The sequence below is a fragment of the Nelusetta ayraudi genome, unplaced genomic scaffold (genome assembly GCF_046127955.1).
Source record: "Nelusetta ayraudi isolate G7.1 ecotype Tasmania unplaced genomic scaffold, CSIRO-AGI_Nayr_v1 ptg000014l, whole genome shotgun sequence".
Lineage (NCBI taxonomy): Eukaryota > Metazoa > Chordata > Actinopteri > Tetraodontiformes > Monacanthidae > Nelusetta > Nelusetta ayraudi.
The window spans coordinates 293,414-320,927 of NW_027466064.1; the positions used below are offsets into that span (position 1 = coordinate 293,414).

At 54.6% G+C, this 27,514-nt stretch overlaps 1 protein-coding gene across 1 annotated transcript; it reads left to right on the forward strand.

The window, feature by feature from the left end:
• Positions 1-749: 749 nt before the first annotated feature.
• dnah2 (dynein, axonemal, heavy chain 2) lies at positions 750-27,509 on the forward strand. Its single transcript, XM_076022997.1, has 86 exons — positions 750-781; positions 826-1,039; positions 1,119-1,350; positions 1,464-1,574; positions 2,166-2,404; positions 2,601-2,792; positions 3,265-3,422; positions 3,514-3,601; positions 3,695-3,900; positions 4,018-4,147; positions 4,254-4,433; positions 4,502-4,704; positions 4,936-5,239; positions 5,332-5,441; positions 5,621-5,750; positions 5,872-6,060; positions 6,156-6,300; positions 6,399-6,591; positions 6,675-6,875; positions 7,048-7,204; positions 7,314-7,488; positions 7,576-7,739; positions 7,826-7,987; positions 8,154-8,257; positions 8,339-8,495; positions 8,580-8,662; positions 8,868-9,048; positions 9,134-9,272; positions 9,658-9,875; positions 10,008-10,100; positions 10,171-10,293; positions 10,550-10,660; positions 10,915-11,124; positions 11,222-11,325; positions 11,560-11,749; positions 11,933-12,113; positions 12,218-12,345; positions 12,487-12,639; positions 12,743-12,868; positions 12,960-13,178; positions 13,255-13,372; positions 13,530-13,666; positions 13,761-13,898; positions 13,983-14,141; positions 14,228-14,380; positions 14,767-14,858; positions 14,943-15,138; positions 15,221-15,445; positions 15,528-15,632; positions 15,728-15,916; positions 16,015-16,100; positions 16,232-16,362; positions 16,458-16,607; positions 16,829-16,996; positions 17,077-17,237; positions 17,319-17,458; positions 17,541-17,673; positions 18,051-18,190; positions 18,286-18,496; positions 18,647-18,763; positions 18,839-18,980; positions 19,306-19,475; positions 19,562-19,678; positions 19,776-19,940; positions 20,098-20,220; positions 20,316-20,464; positions 20,544-20,610; positions 20,847-20,997; positions 21,090-21,238; positions 21,357-21,490; positions 21,640-21,784; positions 22,167-22,366; positions 22,484-22,610; positions 22,992-23,178; positions 23,265-23,413; positions 23,507-23,690; positions 23,769-23,959; positions 24,378-24,569; positions 24,665-24,849; positions 25,045-25,273; positions 25,353-25,504; positions 25,585-25,699; positions 25,816-25,992; positions 26,074-26,148; positions 26,705-26,855; positions 26,952-27,509. Exons 1-86 carry the CDS (start codon positions 750-752, stop codon positions 27,104-27,106), a joined length of 13,365 nt encoding a protein of 4,454 aa, XP_075879112.1. The 3' UTR covers positions 27,107-27,509.
• The last annotated feature ends 5 nt before the right edge of the window (positions 27,510-27,514 follow it).

A 27,514-nucleotide genomic window follows, 5' to 3' on the forward strand; every position in this document is an offset into this window, starting at 1 on the left:
GAAACATTTTCGTCTCACTTTTACTTAAATTATGATGACGTCGTTTGATTTTTTTTTTTCATTTTTTTTTTTTTAGTTAGAGCATATTAACAGGTAAGTTTATCTGTTAGCCTGAAGGTTGTCCAAATATAAACGGACACTTCTCATCGCACAGTTTTGCTTGGATATTGTTGCTCATCTTTAAGAAAAGAAATAAGAAATAAATGACTAGTCAGTGGATTTTATCAATGGATGAGATTCCTTAATATCTCTCATAGTAATATAGACACGTTAGAAATGCTCTATTTTTCAACTCACACTGGTCATTGTAGATGTACTCTCCTTCTCCTTCCGAGAGCTTTAAATAAAGGTTGATATTGGTTGTTGTTTTTTTGTTTTTTTTAGCCCTTTCACGCTGAATACAAGTTAATGCAGTCTTGTTTTATATTTCTGCCCGCAGTGCATTCAACACTTTTGTTGAAAAGGTTTAAAAAGTTTTGGTGAAATTCACTTGACCACTTCCTGTCCTACAATAAGAGCGTGTTTGTTGTTGTTTTGTTTTTTTTAAACAAATATTTCGGTCGTTTTCTTCTATGATTCTTAGTTTGTTGCTCACAACAGATTAGAATTTATTGTGGTTGTAAAAAAAAAATAATAAAAAAGTGATAGGAAAGTTTTTCATGGAACTTCTGTGTATGATGTGGATGAATGGTTGAGTAAAGAATAACGAGGGGGAAGTTGCTGAGGAGGCACCGGCGGCTGAGGAAGACATGGATCCTCCTCCTCCTCCCGAGGCCCTGCGGCAGGTAAAAAGCCTTGTTTCTCTTCCTGGTTGACACGATGCAGCGAAGCGCCGCTGACCAGCCTGTCTGCTCGTTCTCTGTCCGTGACAAAGATCTTCATCAGCTGCGTGGCGCTGCCTGACGTGACCGAGGCGTCGTGGACGGAGGAGGTGAAGGATGCGGTGGACCACTTCATCCTCGACTCCTCCGTCACCACGCTGCTGCTGTACGTGGACGCCGAATCCAAGCTGAGGGCGGAGCACACCATCGCCGCCGTGGTAGGCAGCACTTCCTGTTTCCCGCAGACCCGTGGCGGAGAAGAACTGCGTCCTCCTCACGTCTCCCCGTCCTTCTCAGCACGAGCAGAACCTGCTCTTCTACTTCATCCGCCACCCCGGAGCCGACGTCAGCGAGGAGACCTTCACCACGGCGGTGCAGTTCGGCAACGCCAGGGGCGACGCCCCCAACAGGCTGCTGACCGACATGACGTGGCTGCACGGCCCCGCCGTGGCGCTCACGCCTTTCAGGGACAAGAGCATCAAGGACAACTACCACTACCACATGCACGGCCTGCTGGCCTTCTTCACAGGTCAGAGGAAGCAGCGGAGTCGCCGCGGTCTTCGGCAGTGAGGGGAAGGTCCTGCCTGTGATGTCACTAAGGGCACTGGTGTCTTCTCCTTTTTCTCTGCTCGGGTGAAACAGACGAGGTGTCCAAGAAGGAGCACCGCACCGTCCTCTACATCCCCTCTGAGTGTCTGCAGTTCAGCCCGGAGGAGGCCAGCAAGGACAAGCAGCTGCTGGAGCGAATGGAGGGTGAGGCCACGCCCACCATCAAGCCCATTCCTTCCCCCACATTTGTCCCGTGACCAGACAAACAATTGAATTGTAAAATAAAAGTGTGTCTAGAAAAATATTGCTACCTGTTTTTTAAAAAAGCGCTGATTCAACTCCTTGTAAAAGTGAGAACGTAAACGTGTTTTTTGCCAGGAATAAAACAACAAGCATTTTGAGCGGCTTTGCGACTCTCAAAACTGTAGTTTTTCTCTTTTCAACTCGATCACCACCTTTCAGTGACAATAACATTTTTAATTTCTATATTTTTATTTTTCTCTGTACTGAAAACGTCCTGAGCAGTGACCCCCAAAACCAAGGCATTCTAAAATAATCTCCCTCAAGAATATCATCCACTTTTATATTCAACTGCAGAACAACAGCAGAGTTGGAAAAGCTCCCCTTCAACTAGAAAAAAAAATTCATTCCTTTAAACAGGATTTGTATATTTGAAACACTTGTAAAGACAAAAGCAACCACCGTGTTTTTCCAATGTGAGGGCTCGAAAGCAATCTGCAGTAAAGTACAGACGCCTGAGAAAGTCCAGTCACAGAGTGTTTGTACTCCCTGCAGTGGTGATGATCCACTGGACGGACCAGATCAAGGAGCTGCTCAGCAACCAGAAGGCGCCGGAGAAGAGCACGGCCTGCGGGCCGCTGCAGGAGCTGGCCTTCTGGACCAAGCGCTGCACCAAGCTGGTGGACGTCAGCGAGCAGCTGCAGAAGCCTGAAGTCCGACACGTCCACAACATCCTGCAGCTCTCCAAGTCCGTCTACATCCCGCGCTTCAGCAAGCTGGCCGTGGAGCTGCAGGTGAAGCTCCCGCTCCGCCTTCTGTGATGTCACAAAGGGCAGTGGGGTATAAGGTTGTAGGAACATCACACTGGTGTGAAGCTGCTCCACTGGAGTCCAGGATGGAGTGTGAAAATCCAACAATGTGAATGCAGCAGATGTTAAGAATGCCTCTATGTTCTCCTCTTGGTGTGTGTGTGTGTGTGTGGGTCCACAGGACTGCTGTCAGCAGGCCGACCTGAACGTCAAGTTCTTGGCCATCCTGAAGGAGCCGTGTGAGGAGCTGGCTGAGCTGGGTCCCAACCAGGTGACCCCCAAGTTCAAGTTCATCATCACCCTCATCCGCATCATCTGGAACAACAACAAGCGCTACAGCACCAGCGAGAGGGTTGCCGACCTCTTCCACATGGTACACACACATACATGGGAGTAGAGAGAGAGAGAGAGAGAGAGAGAGAGAGAGAGAGAGAGAGAGGGGAGAGAGAGAGAGAGAGGGAGGGAGAGGGAGGCAGAGAGAGAGGGAGAGAGAGGGAGAGAGAGAGAGAGGAGAGAGAGAGAGAGAGAGGCAGAGAGAGAGGGAGAGAGAGAGAGGGAGAGAGAGGGGGGAGAGGAGAGAGAGAGAGAGGGAGAGAGAGAGGGAGAGAGGAGAGAGAGAGAGAGAGAGAGCATCATATTCACAGTAAAACAAGGAGAAGGAACAGAAGAAGGTGGTTGAGACAGGAGGAGGAGGAGGAAATGGAAGGACAGGAGGAGAAGAATGAGGTGGAAGACGAGGAGCAGAGTGAGGAGGAGATAGAGGAGGTGAAGTTAGAGGAGGAGTAGGAGGAGGAGGAGCTGCAGTGATCTGCGGTGGCGCTGAACACTGCCGACTGCTCCTCCAGGTGACCAACGAGATCATCAGCCTGTGCTTCCGCAGCATCTCCCTGGACCAGATCTTCCAGGGCTGCGTCACCTCCAGCAAGAAGAACCTGAAGGAGTGCATCGAGTGCTGCATGTCCTGGAAGAAGACCTACCTGCACACCTCGCAGATTCACCGCAAGTACGAGCGTGGGCGTGGCCTCCTGCCGTGGCTCCCGTCCTCTGATTGGTCCGCACCTTCTCAGCCCCTCCCCTCCCTGTCCCGCCACCAGGTACTCGCCCCACGGCTGGATCCTAGACGAGACCAGCTTCTTCGTGGTGATCGACGCCTCCATCCAGAGGTTTAAAGACCTGATAGAGGTGAGAGCTTCTCTCACCCACTGAGGAACCCCAGGAACCCACAAGAAGTCACGCACCGCTGATGCTTCTGCTGTTTCTCCTCTCTCAAACAAGGTCTGTGACTGCCAGCACCAGTTTGCCCGCTGGGAGGACGGCCAGCAGAGGGCGCTGCCCATCTTTGGAGGCTGCCAGGGCCCCGAGTTCAGCCGTTACATGCTGGAGATCGAGGGGAACCTGCAGCGGAGCCTGCAGAGGCTGCGTGCCCTGGACCACAGCATCCTGGACATCGAGAACACGGGATGGTGCACCGAGTTCAACACGTAGGTCCAGGACCAGATAGTAGGCAGCCAGGTCTCACCTGCTCCTCAGCTCCCGGTGAGATGATGATGAGTCACTGCTGTGTGTGTGTGTGTGTGTGTGTGTGTGTGTGTGTGCAGGTTCTGTGCCATGGTGAAAGACCTGGAGATGATGATGCAGAACCTCATCTGCACCATCTTCAGGACGGTGCACAGCGTGGAGGAAGGCGTGCGGCTGCTGGACATCTTCAGGCCTCTGACCCCTCGAGAGGTTGACCTCTGACCTTTCCACCCCCCTCCTACCCCCCCCCCAGTGCTGCTTGTCCACCATCTCCTGCTTCACAGTTTGGTCACACGTTCTTCTGGTTCCTCCGCAGGCCATCAAACGCACCTTCGAGGAGAAAATGGAGGAGGTGTGCAACCTGATGCACAACGAACTCCAGATGCTGCACAAGAACCTCCAGCAGCGCTCGTCCTTCCCCGACCACATGCCCCCCAAGGCAGTGAAGGCCCACTGGGCCAGGGCCCTCAAGCGCAGCATCGCCGGACCCATCAGGGTGAGTCCACCAGGTTCTCCCAATCCCCCCACTGCCGCCAGCAGCTCTGACAGCGCCCCCTGTCGCAGGTTCTGAAGAAGGCCTCCTTCATGCCCGACTCGGGGATCAGCCTCAGCCTGACCCAGACCATGCACCTGCTGGACGAGACGGAGCGCAGCAGCTACAGCGAGTGGAGCCAGAACCTGGACGCCCAGTACCTGCAGAGGCTGGAGCAGCCGCTCATGATGCGCTGCCGTGGCAACCAGGCCAAGCTGGACATCAACTTTGACAGGTAGGAGGCGCTCATGAACCCTTGGCAGCACATCGATGATTAATATTAATAGTAATAGTAATATTAATATTATAATGTTGTAACTGTTTTCATTTTATGAGCCTTGAAAGTCACAGTCAGTCCACTTCAGGCCAAAGCAGTGGAGTCAGTGCACGTGTGTGTGTGTGTGTGTGTGTGTGTGTGTGTGTGTGTGTGTGTGTGTGTGTGTGTGTGTGTGTCCTCCTGCCGCAGCCACCTGCTGGACCTCTTCTCCGAGATCGAATACTGGAGTCGGCTCAAGTACGACATCCCTCCCAGCGTCAACGACATCTACCCTCGGCGAGAGGAGCTGCGCGGCCTGCGGGAAGGGGCGCTGCTGCTCATCAGGAACTACAACAGGATTATTGGCATGCTGTCGCCCGATGAGTACGGCCTGTTCAGGGAGAGGGTCCGCATGACGGACAAGAAGCTCAACCCGGGACTGACCAAGCTGCTGTGGTCGTCCATGGGCTCGTCCAAGGTCTTCATCAGGGACGGCCTGGTGCACGTCGACGAGGTGGACCGTCCGCCGTCCATCGCTGGCTTCTCTCTCATCACATTGGCCAAGCAGATTAAAGGTCTCTGATTGCTTGTGGCCTCCTCCTACAGCTCCAGATGATCGTGGACGAGTACAAAGCCCACAACGTTACCATCGCTGGTCTGTGTCACGAGATCAGCGAGACGCTGCTCATCCATCTGGATGGAAAGACCATTTACAGGTGAGGTTCCACCTCCAGCAGCAGAACCCAGTGGTCTCAGAGCAGCATCTTGGTCCGGTCGGGTCCATCTCTTGCTTATGACGCCCTCTGTATTTTCTCAGCCTTTAAAACCCAGCAGCTTGTTTTCAAGTCCACAGCTGCTGACATGATGTGACCCGGGTTCCTCTCCCGATCCTCAGAAACCTGGATTTCGTGGACGACCAGGAACGTCACCGCCAGGTCCAGCTGCAGTCGATGAGCTCAGCGCACAATAAAATCGCTCAGCTCATGGCCGTCATCTACGAGACCTTCGCCGAGGACGGCGCCGAGGTCCGACCTCCTGCAGTACTCACAAGCGTTTAAACAGAATCTCATGAAGGCCGACCCTCATAAGATGTCTGCAGCTCTGGCTTGTGGTGCTGTGAGTCAACAGAGATCCACCTCTCTGCAGGTGCAGCGTTACTGGGAGATCTACTCCAAGAAGGTGGACCACCTGGTGCAGGAGGCGCTGAGGACCAACATCAAGAATTCAATGAAGAAACTCTCCAAGGCTATCAACGGCGACAACAAGACCACGCCCAACCCACTCTTCCTGGTGCTGGTGGTGCTGCGAGAGCCCTCCCCCCACGTCACGCCCAAGGTACCGCCCACCACAGCCACGTGCCCGCCTTCTCATGTCCCACCGCTGGGATTCACGAGTGTGTTCATGTGTGTGTGTGTGTGTGTGTGTGGTAGGTGGACTTCTCGCCGCTGCTGCCCAAGCTGGCTCAGACTGTGGACATCCTGCCGCAGCTCATCGATTCCATCTCAGGGTTCAAACACCTGCCGGAGATCCAGATGGGCCGGCCCACCGAGGGGAACCCCATCCACGTCAACATCGGTGAGGAACCCGTTCTCAGTGACCCTGCTCCACGCGGGCTCTTCACACTGAAGGAAACACCAGAAACACCACCGCTGCTGTGATCTTGCCACCTCCAGCACAAGACGAGGAGCTGAAGAAGATCCAGGCTGGTGTGATGTCGGGCATGTCCACCAACATTGTGCACCTGCAGAAACACCTCAAGACCTGGGACAAGTACCGGGACATCTGGGAGATCAAGAAGGACCCCTTCATCCTGCGCTACCAGAGGCTCAACACCTCCGTCACCAGCTTCGAGGCCGACATCAACAGGCACTCGCACACACTCACCCAAACCTTCTCGGCGGTCCAGGGACTCCTGTAGGTGTGTCAACGTTCTGCTGCCCCATCTCCAGGTACACGGAGAAAATCAGCGACGTGGAGCTGGAGGACACAGTCACCTGCATCCGCTTTGTGAAGCTGGACTGCTCGCCGCTCAAGGCCTCGCTGGTGCACCACTGCAACGACTGGCAGACCAGGCTGACGGAGCTGCTAACCCGCATGGCCTGCACGGGCCTGCAGGACCTGCACAAGTCCATGCACAGCAACGCTGAGAAGTGGGTGCTCCTCTGGAGAAATGCTTTGAGGGACCTGGAGACCTAGGGAGGCTGAGGAGGAAAGAAACTCTGCGGGTTCCTTTGCTGAAGGGGGAACTCACAACTATCAACTGTGTGTGTGTGTGTGTGTGTGTGTGTGTGTGTGTGTGTGTGTGTGTGTGTGTGTGTCCAGACTTAGGCAGCGGCCTCACACCCTGCCAGACCTCATCGCCAGCCTGAAGCTGCTGGAAACCCTTCAGGGCAACATGATCAAGACAGAGACCCAGATCCCCATGATCCACAACCAGTTTGCCCTGCTGGACAAATACGAAGTGACCCTGGATCAGACTGTAAGCGCCTCGTCCAATCAGAGGCCAGCATGCACAACCCCCCCCCCCCCACCCACACACACACACTCGCCACTAACTGCCGCCTGGCATCTCCTGCATTGGCTTCCAGGTGCTGGACCTGCACGAGAACCTGAACGAGGAGTGGGTGTGGTTCCAGGAGGTGGTGCTGGACTGTGATACTATGCTGAAGCAGGAGAAGGAGAAGTTCAAGAACAACCTGGCCACCTCCCACCAGGAGTTCAAAGTCAAAATCATGCACATTGTGGATGACTTCAACAGAAAAGGTTTACACGAGAATGTGTCAGCTTCTCCAGAAGTTCACGTCCGGATGTTGGCGCAGTGGTGATTTTACCGAGTTCTTTATGCCGTAGGTCCATTCAACAGCTCCATGGACTGTGAGGTGGCCTTGGAGGAAGTGGCACGGCGCCGCAGCGAGCTGGAGGCCCTGATGGAGGAAGAGAACCACATCATCGACGGGATGGCCTTCTTCAAAATCGAAGAGCCACACTTCAAGCCTGTGCAGCTGCTGGAGAAGGTGAGAGACGATCCCTGAGGGATGCACACCACGGCAATGTCGTGGTCTTCACGTCAGACTGAGCAGGACCTCTCTTCTGCCTGCAGGACATCGACCACTTGCAGCAGGTCTGGGAGATCATGGGGGACTGGAACGCCCAGTGGGACATCTGGAAGGAGGGCCACTTTGCCACGCTGCAGACAGAGAACATGGAGGGCACCACGCAGGAGACCTTCAAGAAGATCCAGAAGCTGCAGCGAGAGCTGAAGGTTGGCTGACAGATGCCCAGAGTTCATTATCATGTTCTTCATGTCACTTGGACAATAGTCCTGCAGTACCATCTGGAGTCTACCCTCGGAGCACAGTGTCATCTAGGGGACTGACGGATGAGTCGGCTTGTTATCGTTCTCAATATTGACAAACTCCTCTCTGCAGGACAAGGACTGGGAGATACTGGATTATTGCAAGAAGAGGATCATCCAGCTCAAGAAGATCATACCAGTCATCAGCGACCTTAGGAACCCGGCCATGAGAGAGAGGTGCTATGATGGATGGATGGATGGATGGATGATGGATGGATGGAAGGACGGACAATAAGAACCCTGCTTGGATTGTTTCAGGCATTGGCAGCAGATCTGTGACGACCTCAAGTGCTCCTTCAGCCACACCAGCCCCGACTTCACCTTGGAGAAGATCATCGCTCTGGGCCTGGACGAGCACGCCGACAAGCTGTGTGAGATCTCCGGAGCTGCCAGCAAAGAGCTCCTCATAGAACAGGTCTCTAATCTTCTTCTTCTGGCCAATGTCTCGCTGCAGAGCAACATCAGGAACAGTCTCAACCTGTGTGTGTGTCCTTCATAGAATCTGGAGGTGATTCACAAGACCTGGGATGACACCTACCTGGATGTGGAACCCTACAAAGATGCAGGACACTTCTGGCTGAAGTGAGAGACTGCAGACTTTGATCATGTTGTCTTTTTATCAAAGTTAAATGTCCAAAGTTTTATCAGATCTGTGGCGATAAGACGTCAGTGGTTTGAATTTGTCTTTGAAGTTTAACCTGAAGCACCAGGATTTTCTCCTCACCTGGTTGCTAGTTTCTGCTGAAGGGACTCTGTATTTGACGACCTCCGTCCCCCCCATCTTCAGGTGCACAGACGAGATTTTCCAGGCACTGGAGGACAACCAGGTATCGCTGTCCACTATGAAGGCGTCTCACTTTGTCAGGGCCTTTGAGCAGGAGGTGGACCGCTGGGAGCGGCAACTGTCTGTGGTGCTGGAGGTGACAGAGATGGTGCTCACTGTGCAGCGCCAATGGATCTACCTGGAGGTAATGCAGTAATGGGAGGAGTTTGAGACAGGAGACTCTGTCATCCACAGGCGTCTTCAGACTCCTCTTTTTTCCATCCCTCCAGAACATTTTCCAGGGGAAGGACATCCGCGAGCAACTGCCCAAAGAGTGCAAGGAGTTTGAGGAGGCCAGCCTCATTTGGAAGACCATCATGAGCCATCTCCACCAGCACAACAAGGCCCTGGAAGGGACGCATCACCCTGGTAGGTTTCCTCACATGGACTCCTGGTTGGAAGAGCTTCAGCTTGAACCAACTCCAGACCTCTGCAGATACAGGACTATCATTTAGCCCTCTGTTTCAAGCCTTCTATTTAAAACTCATGCGTTGCTGGGTTCAGAGTGTGGATTTATCCGTCCATCATCCACCATCCATTCACCTGTCCATCCATTCTTCCATCCATCCAACCATCCACCCATCCATCAGGATGGTTGTGGTCACTAGCCTGGGAGAGGTATTGAAGCCCTTTGTAACATCACACAGGGCTGATTTGAGGAATAAGTGGTGCAGCAGAAGACGTGATGAACGGACCCTGCTGAGAATCTCCCCACCTCCGTCCCCACATCCCCTCCTCTGATGGTCTTCTTCAGGACTGCTGGAGAACCTGACAGATGTCAGCATCAAGCTGGAGGAGATCCAGAAGGCCCTGGACCTCTACCTGGAGACCAAGAGGCAGATCTTCCCCAGATTCTACTTCCTGTCCAACGACGACGTGCTTGAGATCCTGGGACAGTCGCAGAACCCCAAAGCCATGCAGCCGCACCTGAAGAAGTGCTTCGACAACATCAAGAGCCTGAACATTGAGGATGCAAGTGCACGCACGCACACACACGAACACACACGCACGCACACACACACACACACACACACACACACACACACACACACACTCAAATTCGAAAATGAATAGTGAGCGACTATTATTTGGCACCCCCTGCAGGCCATTGGAAAGCCGGAGGCCGTGGGGATGTACTCAGCAGATGGAGAGTTTGTGTCTTTCACCAGGCTGGTCCAGCTGGACAAGGCTGTGGAGGTACAGAACTAAAGGTCTGCATCCCCGTCTAAGTCAGCCACACCTGAACTGCGTGTTTGTGCCTTGGCAGCTGTGGCTGTGTGACCTGGAGAAGATCATGCGTCTCACGCTGAAGGACCACCTGATGCGCTGCCTCCATGCTCTCAAGCAGACGAAAAAGAGAGAAAAATGGATCCCCGATTGGCCGGGACAGGTACTACACCCTCTACCTTTTTGCTAGGTATAAGTAAGTAAAGTGAAAACACTGACAAGTTTGTCATACACGAAGAAAGAAAATGTACTTCTCTGACTAAGAATGGACCCTAGCAGCAGGTCCGACTACGCCAACAACTCCTGTGAGGAAGTGGAACCGCCAGACAGAATCTGGAGAACAGGAATCAAAGCGAAAGCTGATATCAGGCCGGGTCATTTGTTCCACTGACCTGTGACACCGGGTTCCTCTGTTTTAGATGTTGATCACTGCCAGTCAGATCCAGTGGACCACCGACGTCACCAAAGCTCTCACCACCAACAAGGAGAGGGACGACTGCTCCGCCCTCAAGTCCTTGAAGAAAAAACAGGTTTGAAAAGATTGGGCCAAGTGCGGATGTTTCCTCTTTCTAAAGTATTATTTCAAAGGGACATTAAACAGTGTGTCCACTGTAGGCCACTGCTATATCCTAATAGACCTCCATGCCACTGCATGGCAAAAGCATTTATTCCAAACTGTTCTTCTTTGCTGTGTTTGGCTGGTTGTCTGCTCAACGCTGCCCCCTCATAATCTCAAGTAGGATTCATACACACACATGGTTCTGGCTTCACCTTGGTTCCCTAGGTGTCCTTGCTCCAGTGCTACTCTGAGACCATCCGAGGGAACCTGTCCAAGGTCCAGCGGCTGAAGGTGGTGGCTCTGGTCACGATTGAGGTCCACGCTCGGGACGTCATCGAGAAGATGGTGAAGGGCGTCTGCAAGGACCCCAACACCTTCGAGTGGATCTGCCAGCTGCGGTTGTACTGGGAGAAGGTTCCCGGCGAGTGGGACCAGGTGGGGGCGCCACCGAGCCTGTTCTTGATACGGACCACCTGCAAAGCGAGAGTAGCAGACGCTGACACCGTTGATGGCGTTCCTGTCGGTTCTGCAGGAGGAAGACGAGTGCATCATCCGACAGACCAACACACGCTTCGAGTACGGCTATGAGTACCTGGGGAACTCCGGCCGTCTGGTCATCACTCCTCTGACCGACAGGTGCGTTTCCACCAATCAGCAGGTTGGAGGTAACCAAGTACAAATACTTTGTGACTGTACTTATCTCAGGCATTTGTACTTTACTTGATTTCTATTTTTTGTACTCAAATATTTTCCACTCCTAACGTTGGAAAAACATGATTGTTACTTTTTTTCCCAATCAGCACTCAGTTCATTATCAGGGGGATTAAATGAAATAATCTTTACAAAGACATCAGTTGCTGTGTTTTCAAGGTGCTACATGACCCTGACCACGGCGCTTCATCTCAACCGAGGCGGCTCGCCCAAAGGCCCAGCCGGGACCGGGAAGACCGAGACCACTAAGGACCTGGGCAAAGCACTGGGTACCTATGTCATCGTGGTCAACTGTTCCGATGGGCTGGACTATAAATCCATGGGGCGCATGTACTCAGGCCTGGCTCAGGTGGGACAAGGACCGCAGATTGATGCTGATGCTACTGCCAACGGTGAGTTAGCCAGATGCTAGCCATGATCAGGAAGGCTGATTCCTTGTCCTGGTGGATGGTGTGTGCGTGTCTGTGTTTGTGTGTGTGTGTGTGTGTGTGTGTGTGTGTGTGTGTGTGTGTGTGTGTGTGTGTGTGTGCAGACGGGAGCCTGGGGCTGCTTTGACGAGTTCAACCGCATCAACATCGAGGTGCTGTCGGTGGTGGCCCAACAGATTCTCTCCATCCTGTCGGCCCTCTCGGCCGGACAGACCAAGTTCCTGTTTGACGGACAGCTCATCCGCCTGGTCAAGACCTGCGGTATCTTCATCACCATGAATCCCGGTGAGGAAGCGGCCGTAGCTGTGCAAGCGGCGGACCAAACACTCAGAGTGGGAGGAGTCTTCTTTCTTCATCGGGCATTTCCTGTCTACTTACTTTTTCTTCAGGATACGCCGGCAGAACCGAGCTCCCAGACAACCTCAAATCCATGTTCAGGCCCATCTCCATGGTGGTGCCCGATTCCACCCAGATCGCTGAGATCCTCCTCTTTGCCGAGGGCTTCAACGACTGTAAGGTGCGGAATTGGTCTTCTCGTGCTGGGGGAATGCTTGAAGGATGTTGTGAGCCCAGGAGAAGATTCTTGGTCTGCAGGTGATTGTTAAAGAAACCACTTCCCAGTGACTCCAGCTGCTGCCTCGGTCTCCTCCTCCTGCAGATGCTGTCCAAGAAGGTCTTTACCCTCTACTCTCTGGCCATGCAGCAGCTGTCCAAACAGGACCACTACGACTTTGGCCTGCGCTCCCTCACCTCGCTGCTCCGCTACGCCGGGAGGAAGCGTCGCACCGTCAACAATGTTCCTGACGAAGAGGTGAACAAAGTGGACCATGAAGCAGTTTTACCCGCTGCCGTCTTGGTCTCTCGGTCCACGCCTGCCACTCTGTTGTTAAGCTAAGTTATGTCTCCTCTCTCAGGTGGTTTTGATGGCCATGAAGGACATGAACATTGCCAAGCTGACCAGCACCGACCTGCCACTCTTCAACGGCATCACCCAGGACCTGTTTCCAGCCGTGAAGACACCAGAGATCGATTACAGCAAGGTTCTGCACTATCCCACTGAAGCCTCAGCAAACCTCCCCACTTCCAGTAGCACAGCAATGCTGTGACCTCTGGTTGTCCTGTGTCTTGCAGATGAATACGGCAGTGACGGCCCAGCTCCAGCAGAACGGCCTCCAGGTGACCCCTTTCGCCTTGACCAAAGTCATCCAGCTGTACGAGACCAAGAACTCCCGCCACTCCTCGATGCTGGTGGGCAAGACGGGCAGCGGGAAGAGCGTGACCTGGAGGATCCTGCAGAAAGCCCTGACCGCCCTGCACCAGGGTGGAGACAAAGATTACAACGTTGTCCAGGTCTGCAGTGGTGCTGGTGGACCAGGAGTTGAAAAAAATAAGCTGTCCCTTCAACCTCTGTCCCTGGTGGTTTCAGGTCTTCCCCCTCAACCCCAAGGCCATGAGTCTGGGAGAGCTGTATGGAGAGTATGACCTCACCACCGATGAGTGGGCTGATGGAGTGCTGTCCTCGCTCATGAGATCCGCCTGTGCAGGTGTCAGAACACTGAAGACACACCCCCAGTAGTCCCCCCAACACTCAGCCCGTGCTTATGACTCCTTGTCATACTTGATTTCCAGTGGTGAACCTCCAGGTTCTGATTTGCGCCGCTGATTCGTTCCATCCTGTAAACCTTGTTCTTTTTTTTTCAGACGAGAGTCCGGATGAGAAGTGGATTGTGTTTGACGGGCCCGTCGACACCCTGTGGATCGAGAGCATGAACTCCGTCATGGATGACAACAAGGTGTTGACGCTCATCAATGGAGACAGGATCTCCATGCCGGAGCAGGTGAGAGATTCCAGGCCCCCAGACCTCAGCAGCGGTTGAAGCAGGTCTCAGCTTGGTCAGATGTTTGAGATGATTGTTCTTTTTCCTCTCTCAGGTGTCTCTGCTATTTGAGGGGGAGAACCTGGCTCAGGCGTCTCCAGCCACAGTGTCCCGCTGTGGGATGGTCTACAACGACTACACTGACCTGGGATGGACGCCGTACGTTCAGTCCTGGTTGGACAAGCGTCACAAGGTGTGTGAAGAACAAGCACCATGGCTCTTTCAGAAGTCCAGGCTATGGGTCTTGCTGCTGACTCTGATCATTTTCCTGCTGCAGGCTGAAGTGGAGCATCTCAAACTAATGTTTGACAAGTACATTGAGAAGGTCATCAACTTTAAGAAGAGCAGCTGCAAGGAGCTGATTACCATCACTGAGCTCAATGGTGTGATGTCCCTCTGCCGCCTCTACGACGCGCTGGCCACAGCTGACAATGGGGTGCGACGTCATCTGACTCCTCCAGAGATGTTCTTGAGACTCTCGCCAATCAACCAACCCAATCTCCTTTTTTCATTACCTTGCAGATAAATGTCTCCGACACAGAACATCTGGCCGTCATGGTGGAACTCTGGTTTGTCTTCAGCCTCATCTGGTCCATCTGCAGCTCTGTGGACGAGGCTGGACGCAAGAAGATTGACAATTTCCTGCGGGAGATGGACTGCAACTTCCCCGGCAAGGTTCTGCTGTCTCCTTCCTCCTTCTGTGCTGGTTCTGATCACTTTGTTTTCTCCCAGAAGATTATGGGCCATATTGATTAGTAAATCAAACAAACAAATGAAAGAGGCCGATTTCCTCCTGGGTTAGTTGGCTCCACCCTCTGAGACCCACTTTGTCTTAGTCTTCTTCCAAACGTGGGAGGTCCAACCAAGCCTCAATTTTAGCAGAAGGCTGCAAACACAGGCCTACAAAAGCTGCTTCCAGGACATCTAGGAAGGTTTTTTTTCCATCATTGCTGGTGTGTGGCTGCTCCACCAGAGTCCTGGATGGAGATGTGTCTTCTACTGTGGGTCTACCCACCACCAACCTCCTCTGACCTGCTTCTGCTGTGTGAAAACCCTTTCAGGACACAGTCTACGAGTACAATGTGGACACCAAGAAGAGGACGTGGATCTCTGTGGAGGAGAAGCTGCCAAAGGGTTGGCGCTACTGCGATGAGTGAGTAGGAATCAAGAGCTCAGCAGTTGCTTTCTCTTGCAACAGCTCAAACTTCACCCTCCTGCCTCCGGCCACTTCCTCCAGGGCTCCCTTTTACAAGATCATGGTCCCCACTGTGGACACAGTCCGCTATCACTTCCTGGTCAAGGCTCTGGTTCTGAGTCAGTACCCGGTTCTGCTTACCGGCCCTGTGGGAACCGGCAAGACCTCGGTGGCCCAGTCGGTCCTAGGGGGACTGACTGACAGGTGGACTGGCCTCACCATCAACATGTCTTCTCAGGTGGGAGCCCACTCTAACCCTAACGCTTACCTCACCTCAGAAAGCAGACCCAGGTCTCACAGGTTCTCCGTCCTCCCCCCAGACCACGGCCGGTAATATCCAGGCCATCGTGGAGAGTCGTGTGGAGAAGAGGACCAAGGGTGAATTTGTGCCGACAGGTGGGAAGCGTCTGCTGTGCTTCCTGGATGACCTCAACATGCCAGCCATTGACCTCTTTGGCTCCCAGCCCCCGCTGGAGCTGCTGCGCCTCTGGATTGACTACGGCTTCTGGTACGACCACCAGAAACAGACCCAGAAGTTTATCAAGGTGAGAGACAGTCCAGTCCCTGCTAAGGTGATGGAGTGTGAGAGACGTTCATACTCTGCAACCTGGCAACCTGTGTGTGCAGGACATGTTCATCCTGGCATCCATGGGGCCCCCTGGTGGAGGGAGGACCAATATTTCACAGCGCTTGCAGAGTCGCTTTAACCTCATCAACATGACCTTCCCTCACGTAAGAGCCACAACATGCTTACCCCCCTGAAACTGGCCACAGCCACCAGAAGGCGCCGGTCCAGATCACAAGCTGTCCTTTCTCTGTGTGTGCAGGAGTCCCAGATCAGGCGCATCTTCAGCACAATGATCAACCAGAAGCTGGAGGACTTCAAGGAGGACGTGAAGCCCATCGGAGACATTCTGACTCAGGCCACACTCAAACTCTACTCCGCTGTTTCCGCTCATTTTCTCCCCACTCCCGCCAAGATACACTACCTGTTCAACCTGAGAGACATCTCCAAGGTGAGCGACAGGCTTGCGGTCGCTGTCAAGGCCCAGAAAGCTGTTTACTATCCAGGCAGGCTGGATGGAGTGTTAGCTAAACCCGTCACCACTCGTAGGTGTTCCAGGGTCTGCTGCGAGCCCATCCCGAGTTCCACAACAACAAGAACAACATCACCAGACTGTGGATCCACGAGTGCTTCAGGTGGCTGCAGCTCACGCCTCTCACACCCGTGACACTGTGACATTTAACCCGTGCCCTTCCTCCTGTTTGTACTGGAAGGGGTGAAAATGTTCCCTGTGTTGTGTTGTGTTGTGTTGCGGTTGCGGTTTCAGGGTTTTCTCTGACCGGCTGATCGATTACACCGACCTGGAGGCCTTCGTGGGCCTGCTGGGGAAGAACCTGGCCTCACTCTTTGACCTCACCTTCCACGGCATCTGCCCCAACAAGCAGCCGCCCATATTTGGTACAGCGCTCGCAAGTTCGCACATTAAATGATGACAACGTGTTGGGCAGTGTGTTTTCTTTGTCACGCTATTGCTGTTTGTGATTGACTGACAGGTGATTTCCTGAACGAGTTCCGTGTGTACGAGGACCTCCGTGACCTGAACAACCTCAAGGCCTTCATGGAGACGCAACTGGACGACTACAACCAGATGCCGGGACTGGTGCCAATGAGTCTGGTGCTCTTCAAAGACGCCATCCAACACAGTGTGTTCCAAACACCACACACACACACACACACACACACACACACTGGGGAACACCAGTGCAGGTGGTGGTAGGATTGTTGGGTCTGCAGTGGAGCCAGCAGCAGCTACAGTCTGAGCCAAAGGGATTTTAAGATTCTGTTTCTTCGTGGTGGCATCTCCGCAGTGATTGGCCGGTGGCCTGCAGGTGGATTAACTAAGTGGTCGACCCTCTGTCCTCAGTCACCCGGGCAGTGCGTGTCATCAGCCAGCCACGGGGCAACATGCTGCTGGTGGGCGTTGGCGGCTCCGGCAGGCAGAGCCTCTCCAGGATGGCGGCCTACATCTGTGAGTACCAGGTCTTCATGGTGGAGGTGACCAAGCAGTACCGCAGACAGGAGTTCCGAGAAGGTGAGAAAAAACCATCCTGACTCACAGACGACACCGAGGTCACCACCGAGGTCACCACCGAGCTCCCCTCCCGCTTACAGACATCAAGCGTCTGTACCGGCTGAGCGGCGTGGAGGACCGGCCCACCGTCTTCCTCTTCAACGACACTCAGATCGTGGACAAGTCCTTCCTGGAGGACATCAACAACATCCTGAGCTCTGGGGAGGTTCCCAACCTCTTCAAGCCGGACGAGATCGCCGAGGTCTGACTGCTGAGGCTCTCTCCTCTTCTCTTCTTCATCCCTCTTCTCTTCATAATGTCTCTTCTGCTGCGCCCCCTGCAGGTGTGCAACGCTCTGTCGGAGGACGCCAGGCGGGACAAGGTGCTGCAGACGCCCGACTCTCTCTTCCGGTACCTGATCGAGCGGGTCAGGAGCAACCTGCACGTCATCCTGTGCATGAGCCCAGTGGGGGAGCTCTTCAGGTGGGTCCTGCTGGTCTTCAGACCGCGTGGCTACAAAAGATCGATTTCAGTGAGGTTCTCCCTCTTAATCCCCACTGGACAGGAAGCGCATCCTCCAGTACCCAGCGCTGGTCAGCTGCACCTCTATCGACTGGTTCTGTGACTGGCCCAGAGACGCTCTGCTGGAGGTGGCCGAGAGGTACCTGGACGGTATGGAGCTGGGCTCCAAGGAGGGGGTGAGGAGGACTGGCACACACACACACACACACATGGACAGATCTTCTCTCTGGTTGAACTGTTTCCTGATGGAGCTCCTGTCAGAGCTCTTGAAGGGAGCTGTGTGGTGGAGAAACACTAAAGTCCTGCCAGTCCAGCAGGTGTGCAGGGTCTCAGCAGGCTTCCCGGCTTCGGCCTCCTGCCACTGGCCTCCTGTGCACCTCACTGCTGACCCTCTTACTTTTTTACGAGGTTGGAGAGTTGTTGAGGAGTCTTCTTGTTCTTCAACATCAAGCTTCATTTTCCACCTTGTGCTCTGAGACTTTTAGCTCCTCCTCCTGCTTGCCTGCACCCAAACGCAGCTGATGGCTGCCCGCTTGTTTGTTTGCTGTCTCAGATCCAGACAGACGTGGCCAGCATCTTTGTGACCACCCACCAGTCGGTGGCTCAGATGTCCAGCAGGATGAAGCTGGAGCTGCGGAGACACAACTACGTGACGCCCACCAACTACCTGGAGCTGGTGTCTGGATACAAGAAGTGAGGAGCTCCGCCCTACTGCAACACAACAACACAGAACTAGCATTGACCGCCCCCATGTCTGTTTGTGTGTGTGTCCGCGCGTGCACGGCCAGGCTGCTGGCAGAGAAGCGCAGTGAACTGGGCGGAAAGGTCAGCAAGCTGCGGACCGGCCTCTTCAAGATCAGCGACACGCGGGAGAAGGTGGAGGCCATGTCGGTGGAGCTGGAGGAGGCCAAGAAGCAGGTGGCCGAGTGCCAGATTAGCTGCGATGAGTACCTGTCGGTCATCCTGCAGCAGAAGAAGGAGGCTGACAAGCAGCAGAAGGTGAAGAAGAAGAAGAAGAAGAAGAAGAAGAAGAAGAAGAAGAACCAGTAGCAGTAGCAGCATCTTTGCAGGCTCCTCACTTCCTGTTTCCACAGGTGTAGCTTTGACAAGTGTGTGTGTGTGTGTGTGTGTGTGTGTGTGTGCGCACAGGCGGTGAGTGCCAACAGTGAGAAGATCGCAGCGGAGGAGCTGCAGTGTAAAGCCATGGCTGAGAACGCTCAGAGGGACCTGGATGAAGCTCTGCCAGCCCTGCAGGAGGCCATGAAGGTAGAACTTCACCACAAACCCTCGAGCACCTTCTGCACCTCTGTTTGACCTGACCTGGCCCCACCCCATCTGCAGGCCCTGGAGTCTCTGAATAAGAAGGACATGACAGAGATCAAGTCATACGGCCGCCCACCGCCGCTGGTGGAGAAGGTGATGGCAGCTGTCATGACCCTGCAGTGCAAGGAGCCCACCTGGGCCGAGGCCAAGAGGCAGCTGGGTGAGGCACCACGTCCAGCAGCAGAGCACAGGACTCTGAAATCTGATTGGCTGAGATACAAAAGCAGTCAAATCTGCTGGAGCCAAAGAGTAAAGTTACTCAGCTGACGTTAGCATGAGTCATCTCCAGCAAACGTATGCAACCACGTTCTGACGCTAATCTCTTGTCAAGTCCGCTGTCTTAGGAGACGAGACATTTTAGGACACGTGACACTGCCAACTAGTGGCCTGGCATGCACACTGCAGCCTTCCCAGCCAGACTCGCATCAGCATCTCCCGAGAGGTAAAAAGAACCCAAAACCAAACAAAAATGTGTCCTTCTACAGGTGAATCCAACTTCATTAAGACCCTGGTGCACTTCGACAAGGACAACATCTCAGACCGCGTGCTCAAGAAGATCGGCCAGTACTGCCGGATGTCCGACTTCCACCCCGACATCATCGGCAAGGTGTCGCTGGCCGCCAAGTCACTCTGCATGTGGGTCCGAGCCATGGAGGTACCGCACCCAGCCCAGCATCTGGCCATAGTGTCCATGGGGGCGTTGCATGCATGTCTCACTGATGGCTCCTCCCCCTCATCCAGGTTTATGGGCGGATCTACAGGGTGGTGGAGCCCAAGCGGATGCAGCTGAATGCCGCCAAGTCCCAGCTTGACGAGAAACAGTCGGCGCTGGCCGAGGCCCAGAGCAAACTGAGAGAGGTACCGAGGCTCCGCCGTCCGCAACCCCCCCATGCCCCGCCTTCCACTTCCCTTCCCACCGCGGTCAGTGCTAACCGGCCAATCGTACGGCACGTAGGTGGCGGAGAAGCTGGACACGCTGAAGAAGGAGCACGCAGAGAGGTTGGCCGCCAAAGAGGATCTGAGGAAGAGGTCTGAGGACATGGAGATCAAACTGGACCGAGCCGGACAGCTGGTGACCGGACTGGCCGGAGAGAGAGTCCGCTGGGAGCACACAGTGGCCGTACGGCACACACACACACACACACACACACACACAAACTGAATACAAAATACACACTCTCACATTGTTTCCTCTGAATGCCCTCGTATGACCGTTTGTATGTGTGTGTGTGTGTGTGTGTGTGTGTGTGTGTGTGTGTGTGTGTGTGTGTGTTCAGGGTCTGGAGGAGAACATGAGCTCCCTGGTGGGAGACTGTCTGCTGGCGGCCTCCTTCCTGTCCTACATGGGACCCTTCCTGTCGCATTACAGGGAGGAGCTGCTCAACATCTGGATGACACAGGTCAGGGGTGACACACACACACACGCACACACACACACACACACACACAGACACACACACACACACACAACTCTCACACAGCTCTCCTCCACCAGGTGTTGGAGCTGGAGATTGCGGTCAAGCCCGGCTTCGGTTTTGCCGACTTCCTGTCGTGTCCGACATCAGTGAGGGACTGGAACATCCAGGGTCTGTCCTCGGACGCCTTCTCCACCGAGAACGGGGTCCTCGTGACCAGAGGGAACCGGTGGGTTGAGCTTCAGCGTGAGTGTTGGGAGTCCATTGTTGTGTCGAGGCAACCAAAGTGATTTGGTGGTCGCCCCCAGGTGGCCGCTGATGGTGGACCCTCAAGGACAGGCCCTCAAGTGGATCAAGAACATGGAGATGGAGAAGGTAAGAGTCGCTTCCTCGAGCCTGACCCCAGTGGTCTGGGGGTGGTACTGCAGGAAAGCAGCAGGGAGTTCAATCAAATATTTACATGAAAACGTTTGTAGCTGATAAAAGAAAGGTAAAAGAAAGATATCAGGAAGTGAGGAAAGATGCAGCTGATTATCAACATTACTAATCATCATTATTATTTGATATTAATGTGCACGTGTGTGTGTGTGTGTGTGTGTGTGTGTGTGCAGGGTCTGAAGGTGGTGGACTTCCAGGTGCCAGACTACCTGGTGGTGGTGGAGAGGGCCATCCAGTTTGGGACTCCGGTTCTGCTGCAGAATGTCCAGGAGGACCTGGAACCATCGCTGAACCCGGTCCTCAACAAGTCGCTCACACGAATCGGTCAGTCAAGCACACACACACACACACACACACACACACAGGTGGTGAGCAGAGGTGCGTGGTGAGTCTGAACGCCTCGGCTCCCCCTGCAGGCGGCAGGCTGTTCATGAAACTGGGTGACAAGGACGTGGAGTACAACCCCGACTTCCGCTTCTACATCACCACCAAGCTGTCCAACCCCCACTACACCCCCGAGACCTGCACCAAGACCACCATCGTCAACTTCGCCGTCAAGGAGCAGGTGAGCCTGCGATCCTGCTCCTTCCAGCAGGGGGCAGCAGGTGGCAGCAGGTGGCAGCAGGCTGAGTCTTGAGTGTGTGTGTGTGTGTGTGTGTGTGTGTGTGTGTGTGTGTGTGCAGGGTCTGGAGGCTCAACTCCTGGGGATCGTGGTGCGTAAAGAGCGACCCGACCTGGAGGAGCAGAAGGACTCGCTGGTGATGGGCATCGCCTCCGGCAAGAGAACCCTGCAGGAGCTGGAGGACGAGATCCTGAGGTGGGTCGGCTGGCCACCACGCACCTGAGCTCCTCCCCCTCTGTCTCCTCCTCTGTCTCCTCCTCTACATCCTCCTCTTCAACCCTGTCTTCCACTTTCTCCTACTGCTCTCCCTCCATCATCTTCTTCCGTGGCCTCTTTGTGTGTAGGTTGCTGAACGAGACCAGCGGCTCCCTGCTGGACGACTTGCAGCTGGTCAACACTCTGCAGACTAGCAAGGTGACGTCCACCGAGGTGTCGGAGCAGCTGGAGACCAGCGAGCAGACGGAGATCATGATCGACACGGCCAGAGAGGTCGGCCACTCGCACACATTGTTTTTGTCAGTTGTTGCTTTCCAAGCTGGTGGAGCCCAAAGTACCAAAACACCTGCGTCTCAATCGCTTGGCCAGCAGGAGGCCACCAGAGCTGCTTGCTCAAAGAATGAAATGGAGCCCTAAATTCACAATGTTACAAACCGGTTACAATGTTTCTGTTTGGTCTGAAAAAAAACAAAAAAACAACAACAGCCAATCAGCTTTCATGTCCATTTTGTGTGATTTGGTCTAATTTGGAGTTGTGGGTGTGGCTACAGTTTACTAGCCAACTGTAGCTGCACTCACTGCGCTTGGGTCAATGCTCACTTCCTGTCTCTAGTCACTCATTTCCTGTCTCCTCGATCACTTCCTGTCTCCTCAGGCCTACAGGCCGTGCGCCCAGCGGGCCTCCATCCTCTTCTCCATCCTCAACGAGATGGGTCGCATGGACCCCATGTACCAGTTCTCCCTGGATGCCTACATCGAGTTGTTCAACCTCAGCATCAAGAAGAGCAAGCGCAGCCACAAGCTGGAGGAGCGCATCGAGAACCTCAACACCTACCACACCTACGCCGTGTACAGGTGAGGTCAAGACCCCGGAGATGATTCCTATCTCTCAGCGGCTAGAAGTCGAGATCTTGAGGATGATTGTCAGGACTTGAGATGTTTGACTTCGGCTGAACCGTTTCACCTGTGCAGGTACACCTGCCGTGGCCTGTTTGAGGTCCACAAGCTGCTCTTCAGCTTCCAGATGTGCGTCAAAATCCTCGAGGCAGCGGGGAAACTCAACATGACCGAGTACTTCTTCTTCCTCCGAGGAGGAATCGTAAGGAAGACACAAGTTTGAGTTTGAAGGTCCCATGTTCTGCCTGAGGTCCTCCAACAGTTCCCACCACCTCAAACCAGTTCCCACCAATTCAAACCAGTTCAAACCAGTTCCCACCAATTCAAACCAGTTCATACCAGTTCCCACCAATTCATACCAGTTCCCACCAATTCAAACAAGTTCAAACCAGTTCCCACCAATTCATACCAGTTCCCACCAATTCAAACCAGTTCAAACCAGTTCAAACCGCCTCAAACCAGGAAAACCTTTCCCAGTGTGCACTCCAGCACCCTGCTCCTGCCTGGAGATCTGGAGAGGGTTGAGGACCACCACTGATGTGTGAAGCTGTGTGTGTGTGTGTGTGTGTGGTGACGTCTCCAGGTCCTGGACAAGGACGAGCAGATGGACAACCCCTGCCCCACCTGGCTGTCAGACCCCAGCTGGGACAACATCACCGAGCTGGCCAAGCTCTCCAACTTCCAGGGCATCACCATGTCCTTCGAGCAGAACCCACGAGACTGGAACCTGTGGTTCACCGCCACGCAGCCGGAGAACAGCCAGCTGCCAGGTGGGCCGGTCAGAACCGGCAGTCTCCGCCCACTCCCGGCTGGACCGCCCCACCCTGAGCTCCTCTGTGTGTGTGTGTGTCTCCAGGCGAGTGGGAGAGCAACTGTGACGAGCTGCAGAAGATGCTGGTTGTCCGCTGCCTGCGCCAGGACCGGGTCTCCTCCTGTGTCACCACCTTCGTCATCAACCACCTGGGCGCTCGCTTCGTGGAGCCGCCCGTCCTCGACATGAAGGCCGTGAGTTTGTAGCGGAGATGATTCACATCTCTGCTTCCTCAGTGTGAGGGTGAAGAAACACTTTGGTCTGTCGGTCTAACCCCAACCCTGCAGGTGGTGGAGGAGTCCTCCTGCACCACGCCGCTGATCTTCGTCCTGTCGCCCGGCGTGGACCCCACGGGGGCGCTGCTGCACCTGGCCGAGGCCCTGGACCGGATCAAGGACTTCCATGCCCTGTCGCTGGGCCAGGGCCAGGCGCCCATCGCCAAGAGCATGATCGAGGAGGGGGTGAAGAAAGGTGCGGGGCAGCACGCGCACTCACGCGCTCTCAGTTCCATCGCCGCCCACCTGACCTCTGACCTCCACCTCTCCTCAGGTCATTGGGTCTTCCTTGCCAACTGCCACCTGTCGCTGTCCTGGATGCCGGGGCTGGACAAGCTGGTGGAGCAGCTGCCGGTGGAGCAGCCGGACCCCAACTTCAGGCTGTGGCTCAGCTCCTCCCCCAACCCGGACTTCCCCGTCACCATCCTGCAGGCGGGCATCAAGATGACCACCGAGCCCCCCAAGGTTGCCGTTCCCGGCCCCTCAGTCCTCCTCACTCCCCTCGTACAGGCTCCCAGAGTCCACTGCAGCGACCCGTTCATGCTCACTGGTGACAGTAGAGCACCTAGCATGTAGCATGTAGCAGTAGTGTCACTTCCCATCGTGTCTGTGGAAACTAAGGTGATGTTTGTATCAGAGCGAGCTGAGACGGCTCTGATTGGCTGATGTGTTGCGCAGCACGTAAGTCTAAAGCAATAAAACTCAACTATTTTATGTATGGAATAATATTAGTTGCGGCCCATTATGCCCATGAAAACCCAGTCATGCCATATTAGCCTAGCCTAGCGCTTATAACGAGACGTCTATGGACTCCTTGGCCTCACCTGCAGATGCCTGGGCCTGGCGGGAGGTGTTAACGCTGCCCCCTGCTGTCCGTCCACAGGGCCTGAAGTCCAACATGAAGCGGCTGTACCAGCTGGTGACGGAGGAGCAGTTCAAGCGCTGCGCCCGGCCCATCTTCTACAGGAAGCTGCTCTTCTCGCTCTGCTTCTTCCACAGCGTGCTGCTGGAGAGGAAGAAGTTCCTGCAGATGGGCTGGAACATCGTCTACGGCTTCAACGACTCCGACTTTGAGGTCCCGACCCTCCGCCTCGCCTCCGCCTCCACCGCCGTCCGCCGGCTCTTCTCGACCTTCCGTCACCCGTCACCCTCTTCCTCTCCTCCCTGCAGGTGAGCGAGAACCTGCTGTGCCTCTACCTGGACGAGTACGAGCAGGTTCCCTGGGACGCCCTCAAGTACCTCATCGCCGGGGTCAACTACGGAGGTCACGTGACCGACGACTGGGACCGCCGCGTCCTGATCACGTACATCAACGACTTCTTCTGCCAGGAGGCCATCACACAGCCCTTCTTCAAGTGAGACACACACGCACACACACACACACACACATACACACTGAGCAGCAGCTCCACCTACTGGACAACCTCACACGAGGAGATCAATAAAATAAAGGTGTAATAGGACACAGAAATGTATAACACAGTATAATAGATAACACTGTGATGTGTATCAGCAGAGTATGTGTGTGTGTGTGTGTGTTGCTGCGGCAGGTTGTCGTCCTCCACCTGCTACTACATCCCCCGGGACGGCCCCCAGTCACAGTACCAGGAGTACATCGGCATGCTGCCGCCCTCCGAGCACCCCGAGGTCTTCGGCCAGCACTTCAACGCCGACATCAGCAGCCAGATCGCCGAGGCCAAGATGCTGTTCGACACGCTGCTGTCGCTGCAGCCGCAGGTCACCGGGCCCACGGCGGCCGGGCCCAGCCAGGAGGACCACGTGAGTGTGGATGGGAAGGGGGGGGGGGGTGGGCGAGGGGAACGGCCTGAACGTTCCTCACGCTCTGGCTTGCCTCCAGGTGTTGGAGCTCCTGGCTGACGTCCGCAGCATCATCCCGGCGCCCATCGACTACGAGGGCACCAAGGCGCTGATCCAGGACAACCCCTCGCCCCTCAACGTGGTTCTGCTGCAGGAGATCCAGAGATACAACTCCCTGTTGCAGACCATCATGTAGGAGCTTTGTGACCTGAGCTGTGCGTGAGCAGCACCTCAGGCCCGTGTGGCTCATCGTGCAGCTGTGTGTCTTGCAGCTCCTCTGTGGTGGAGCTGCAGAGAGGCATCAAGGGTCTGGTGGTGATGTCCTCCAGCCTGGAGGAGACCTTCAACTGCATCTTCGACGGTCAGGTCCCACCACTGTGGGAGAAGGTAGCACACACACACACACACACACACACACACACACACACACACTCACTCACTTCCTGCCTGTGGCGTGGTGGCCCCTCCCCCCTCAGCGTGCTGCGCCTCCCTCCCACCACTAGGCGTACCCCTCGCTGAAGCCACTGTCCTCCTGGACCCGGGACCTGTGCCAGCGGGTGGAGCAGTTTGCCCGCTGGGCGGCGACTATAACCCCGCCCACTCTCTTCTGGCTCTCCGGCTTCACCTTCCCCAACGGCTTCCTGACGGCGGTGCTGCAGTCCTACGCCCGGCAACACAACGTGAGTGGCAGACACTCCCACTTCCTGTCCCCCACCTCCACTTCCTGACTCCTCTTCTTCTCTGCCGCCCCCCCCACCCAGATCTCTGTGGACTCGCTGTCCTGGGAGTTCATGGTGGCCACGGTGGACGACAGCAACCTGGTGGAACCTCCTCCGGTGGGTCCAGTTAGCCTCCAGTTAGCATTAGCGGTCCTACCAAACTGTCGTACTGGAAGAACAACTTCCTTAAAAAGTGGCACTAATGCACCTTGATGGGTTTGGGGGTGAGTTACTGAAGTACAGAATGTGAATACTTTTGCCACCTCTGTCAGTAAAAGTATGGATACTTGTATCCAAGGCACAGTACAATACTCTGAAATACCCTCTACCCTGGGTTCTACAGTGATCCCAAAGCTGAGGAACTCTACAATAATCTCCCTCCACTTGTATTTTGAACTACACAACAGCAGAGTTGACGTAGCTTCACTTCAACTGCTAGCATTAATAGTAAATGAAATAATTCTTAACGTACATTTGCATCTTTCAAAGACTTTCACAACGCAAAAGCAACCAGCATGGGGTTCCTATGTGAGGAGTAGAAAGTACACGTACAGTACTCGTGTACAAATGTAGTCAGGAATGGAACTACTCAATAATACTGGAGTAAAGTACACACAGCTGAAACAAGCCCTGCAGTACAGTACTCAGTCAAGTATTGGTACCCACCGTGCAGGATGGAGTGTTTGTCCGAGGCCTCTACCTGGAGGGGGCCGGCTGGGACCGCAAGAACTCCTGCCTGGTGGAGGCGGAGCCTATGCAGATGGTTTGTCCAATCCCCACCATCCACTTCAAACCCATGGAGATCCGCAAGAAGTCGGCCAAGAGTGAGTCACTGCCATAGGGGGTTGGGGGTTGGGGGGCGGGGATGTGATGTCACTAACTGTGTGTGTGTGTGTGTGTGTGTGTGCGTGCGTGCTCAGACATGTACCTGTGCCCGTGCTACTACTTCCCGGTGCGTTCAGGTGCAGGGGGCCGGCCCTCCTTCGTGGTGGGGGTGGAGCTGAGATCGGGGGCGGTGGCTTCGGAGCACTGGATCAAGAGGGGGACGGCTCTGCTGATGAGCCTCAGCCACTGAGTCGGCCAATCACGAGCCGCCGCCGCCGCGCCAAAGAGTTACACAATAAAGATTGACGTGCACGTTTGTTTCACCACAACCAACAACAAGTCCTTGTTTTTTGTCACCAACATGCATTCACCCTGCCAAACAGTGTGTGTTTGTGTGTTTGTCCTCCACTGGCAGACACAAACAGCTGTGACTCAGTATTTTTGAGGTGGGCGGGGCTTCACTTATCACCTTTTTTTTTTTACAAAAGAAATTGTGGCTAAAGCTTCACCTTCCGAGCGCCAGTCGGCATCGCCCCCTGCTAGCTAGCCAGTGCTAGCACAGAGCGGCTCACCACTCGAAAGGGAGAGAGTGGGCGGGGCTAATCTAAGGCGGAGCCACGGACGGAGCACGGAGAGACAAACCTTGTCGTTTGTAGAC

Bases quoted from the DNA above. Each gene is read 5' to 3' on its own strand.
- dnah2 (XM_076022997.1), top strand. From the start codon at position 750: ATGGATCCTCCTCCTCCTCCCGAGGCCCTGCG. The intron at 4,148-4,253 runs GTTGACCTCTGA...GTTCCTCCGCAG, and splicing joins GGCCTCTGACCCCTCGAGAG to GCCATCAAACGCACCTTCGA. The intron at 19,476-19,561 runs GTACCGCACCCA...CCCCTCATCCAG, and splicing joins TGTGGGTCCGAGCCATGGAG to GTTTATGGGCGGATCTACAG.